At 46.1% G+C, this 3,567-nt stretch overlaps 1 protein-coding gene across 1 annotated transcript; it reads right to left on the reverse strand.

Annotated features, from left to right (window-relative positions):
- Positions 1-2,071: 2,071 nt before the first annotated feature.
- LOC112178048 lies at positions 2,072-3,304 on the reverse strand. The gene is made up of 2 exons (XM_024316264.1): positions 2,820-3,304; positions 2,072-2,699 (listed from the first exon to the last, which is right to left on the reverse strand). The coding sequence occupies exons 1-2, from the start codon at positions 3,302-3,304 to the stop codon at positions 2,072-2,074; spliced, it is 1,113 nt and encodes a 370-aa protein (XP_024172032.1).
- Positions 3,305-3,567: the final 263 nt, after the last annotated feature.

Raw genomic sequence — 3,567 nt, forward strand, 5'->3', positions numbered from 1 at the left:
ACTTATTGTTTTGCCGCGAGAAATTCTTCACACCAGAATCCCAACGAGATGTTAATTGTAAATTCCTCAAGCTCCAGATATTTTTGCCGCTACCGCTTATGACCTTATTGCCCCCCTAGTTTAACTAGACGAGCCAAAGATAAATGGGCCTCGACAATAGGCCTTGTAATGAGTGTACTGCTTTTGGCCGCAAAGTCACTTTATGAAAACAATACTATTTTCTCATCCTGATATTGATGATTATGTCTCGTAAGGCCCCAAATGTAGGCCCCATGCCCCCAAAAAGCTCAAATTACCTTGTTAGAAATAGACCTATTTTTTGCGGTCATTGGGAAGGGTCGCTGAAACAACAATTTTTGGGGCGCTGCTGACGTCAAAAAACTTGGCATTTTTGGCGCATTTTTTGACGTGGTGCTCATTCTTGGGGTAGTGTTGCCCCCCTAGTACTGCTAGTCGTAGCGAAGAAACGATTCGCCTCACGAACAGGCCTTCATGAATGGGCTTCGTGAGATTAGGAAGACTAAAAATGCTCCTTGCTGTCCAAAATGGGCTTTAACAGTATAGCTAATTTTTCTGGACCGACTTTGTATCTGGATCCAATTGCTGGCCCAAATCGCAAACTTCTTTGTCCCGTAATCATGATGATCTTTAATTTTGCATTAAGTAACCGTTGAAACATGGTTGCGAAAAGATAATCTTGAAAAATGAACAGTTACCTCCTCGAAAACCTTTCAGTTCCCCACTCTTCATTTTCGAGATTTCAGTAATTAACCCGAATTAATGTTGATGATTTGACTCCCCAACAGCTCATCCAGGGGTCAGGATGCGCAGATCTTCCAAAACCTGCTTTGAACCCAGAAACCATGGCCTTTCAATCCTTACTTCTCTTCCTTCTTCTTCACAAGTCATCGCCTCATGAAAACAAACCTAGCCTCTAAACCTTAGGCTTCATGGCGCAATCTCAAGCCTGGATTAAGCTTCATGGCTCAATCTCAGGCAACCTTGTGCCTACTAACTTCTCCCAGCCTATATCTTCACCCAGGCTGTCAAGAGTGGAAAAGCACGAGGGGCTCCATTAGTGGGGGAATCTGGACATGCCAGATCTTCTTTTTCTGGATCCCTTATACGCGGAGCAGGCCGAGGGGGAGGAAGGCCACTTTGATGCCTTTGCTCCTTCTTTAACCCCTTTCCATTTGGACGTGGTTCCGAACCGAGTCCTCCGAATGAAAGGGGCTTTGGTGGCCACCTCCTTCTCAAGCTCTCTCTTCAGGACACTAACAGAATCTTGGAGGGGGAGGATGGACTCACGGAAGGAATGGGTGTGGGCTGCCAGAGTGGAAAGGGGTGCGCAGTGTCATGCCGTTCTTTCAGTTTCCTCAGCACTCTGCCCCCTTTTGGAGATAATGACGCGGCTCAATCAAGTTCTGGCCTCCATGCTGCTTTCATGTGAAGTAGAAAATAGAAGATTTTTCATTTTTGTAATTGTAGCCACTTTTGGCTTTGTAATCTGGGAAGAGTTATAATTGTATTGTTTTGGCCGCACAACCACTTTAAGAATACATGAAACTTTTGTTTTGAATGTGTTCGTAAAAACTGCTATTCGATACTCGCGAGGCCTTAACATAGGCCCCCAATCGCTAATTTAATTATCTTTCTTTGGGTGCTGAAATTCCTGCCACTCGAAGTGGCCGCTAGGAAAAGATGCTTTGGAAATTACAAGTTTGCCCAGCCTTCCACCGCGAAACAAATAACCGCGATGAAACTTTACAAATCGCATAACCAGCCTACTCCTCGCTGCCGCTTACTCGGCCTCTGCCGAATTTTTCCCCCCAAGTCCAACCAAGCGGGGCAAAACCCCAAAAGGAGGCCCTTAGTGAAACAGATAACTATGGGCCTCGCAAACAGGCCTTTCTCAATGGGCTTTGTGAGAATAACGAGATGACTATTGCCCGCGATGATGTTTTAAGCGACGAAACTGCCTATGATTCCTCCGAATCCCAGACACTAGGAAAGTACTTCTTCAAATATCTGCCATTGATGGGGTTGTGATGGATATCACCATCCAAATCCTTTAGATGAAATGCCCCCTTCTGTAAGATCTTGTAAATGACGTATGGGCCTTCCCATCTGGGAGTCCACTTCCCGCACCATGTAATTTCTCGCCTAGCGGGAGAACTGCTTTCCACACTAACTCTCCCTCGCTATAACTCCGTCCCCGCGCCCGCTTGTCGTAAGCATGAGCGACTTGCTGCTTTTCCATAACCAGGCTATCTAAAGCCTCCAAGAGTTTTGTGCTAAGGTCTTCGTGTTCCTGCCACATAGTCTGAACATAATCTTCTCCAATCAGATGATGTTGCTCCTGGACTCGTAATGACTGGACATCAACCTCTGAAGGTAGGATCGCATCATGACCAAACATTAATGCATAAGGTGTTGTCGCGGTGGGATTCCGTTTAGAAGTACGGTAGGCCCACAGGGTCTCATAGAGCGTTTCATGCCACTGTCTCGGATTGGCTTCTAACATTTTCTTCAGGAGAGCGATGATAATTTTGTTGCTAGCCTCTGCCTGGTCGTTTGATTGGGCATAATAAGGACTAGAATGAATGAATTGTATGCCCCATTCCTCTGCCAGTTTAGCAACTCCTCCACCCATGAAGGATGCCCCCCTGTTTGAAACAAATACTTCTGGAATACCAAACCTGCAAATGATGTTCCGGAACAGGAATTGTCGTAGTGTACTGCCGGATGCCTCCTTCAGAGGCTCTGCTTTAACCCACTTAGTAAAGAAATCGGTCGCGATGATGATGAACTTGTGTTACAGAGATGAATAAGGATGAATCATTTCGATTAAGTCTAGTGCCCATCCTCTCGCAGGCCAAGGCATTATAATGGGCTGCATTGGGACATTGGGAACATGCTGGACCGGCCCATGGGCCTGGCAATCCGAACAACCCTTCGCGAAGGCGATACAATCCTTTAGAATGCTGGGCCAGAAGTATCCAAGTCTTCTGAGCAGCCATCGCATTTTTGGACCTGCCTGATGTGCGCCGCAAACATCGGAATGAGTTTCCCACATGAGTCGCTTCTCTTCAATGCCATACACACATCTGAAATCCATGCCATCTTCACCTCTCCTACGAAGCTCATCACTTCTGAGGAAATAGTTGAGGGCAAGGAAACAGATCCTTCTATCTGTGTTCTGATCAGGGTCCTTGAGGTAATTGATCAAAGGGATGCGCCAATCTGTATCTATGGATTCTAAAGTCGCTACTGATGTGTCGTCTGGAGGATTTCTTCTTGCCATCCATGAAGGAAGCGTTCGGTGCTCTACTTTCAGGATTCTCTCGCACGCCGAATCTCAGGGTTACCTATGTTGCTAGTTGGGCCAATTCATTCACGACGCAATTGTACTCGTGGGGAATGTGTTCAAACCCCACGTTATCAAACTGGACTACTAGCTCCAATGCCCTGCTCAAATAATGAACCAACGTGAAGCTACTGCATTTGTATTGTTTGCCAATCTGATTAATAACCAAGAGAGAGTCTCCCAGTTTTTGCACATCTCTG

Source organism: Rosa chinensis, chromosome 7 (assembly GCF_002994745.2).
Source record: "Rosa chinensis cultivar Old Blush chromosome 7, RchiOBHm-V2, whole genome shotgun sequence".
Lineage (NCBI taxonomy): Eukaryota > Viridiplantae > Streptophyta > Magnoliopsida > Rosales > Rosaceae > Rosa > Rosa chinensis.

What these genes read in the sequence shown, in the direction of transcription:
- LOC112178048 (XM_024316264.1), bottom strand. Translation starts at nt 3,304, where the DNA reads ATGGCAAGAAGAAATCCTCCAGACGACACATCAGTAGCGACTTTAGAA. An exon ending in ATTCATCCTTATTCATCTCT is followed by an intron (nt 2,700 to 2,819) that starts GTAACACAAGTT and finishes CATCATTTGCAG; the next exon opens with GTTTGGTATTCCAGAAGTAT.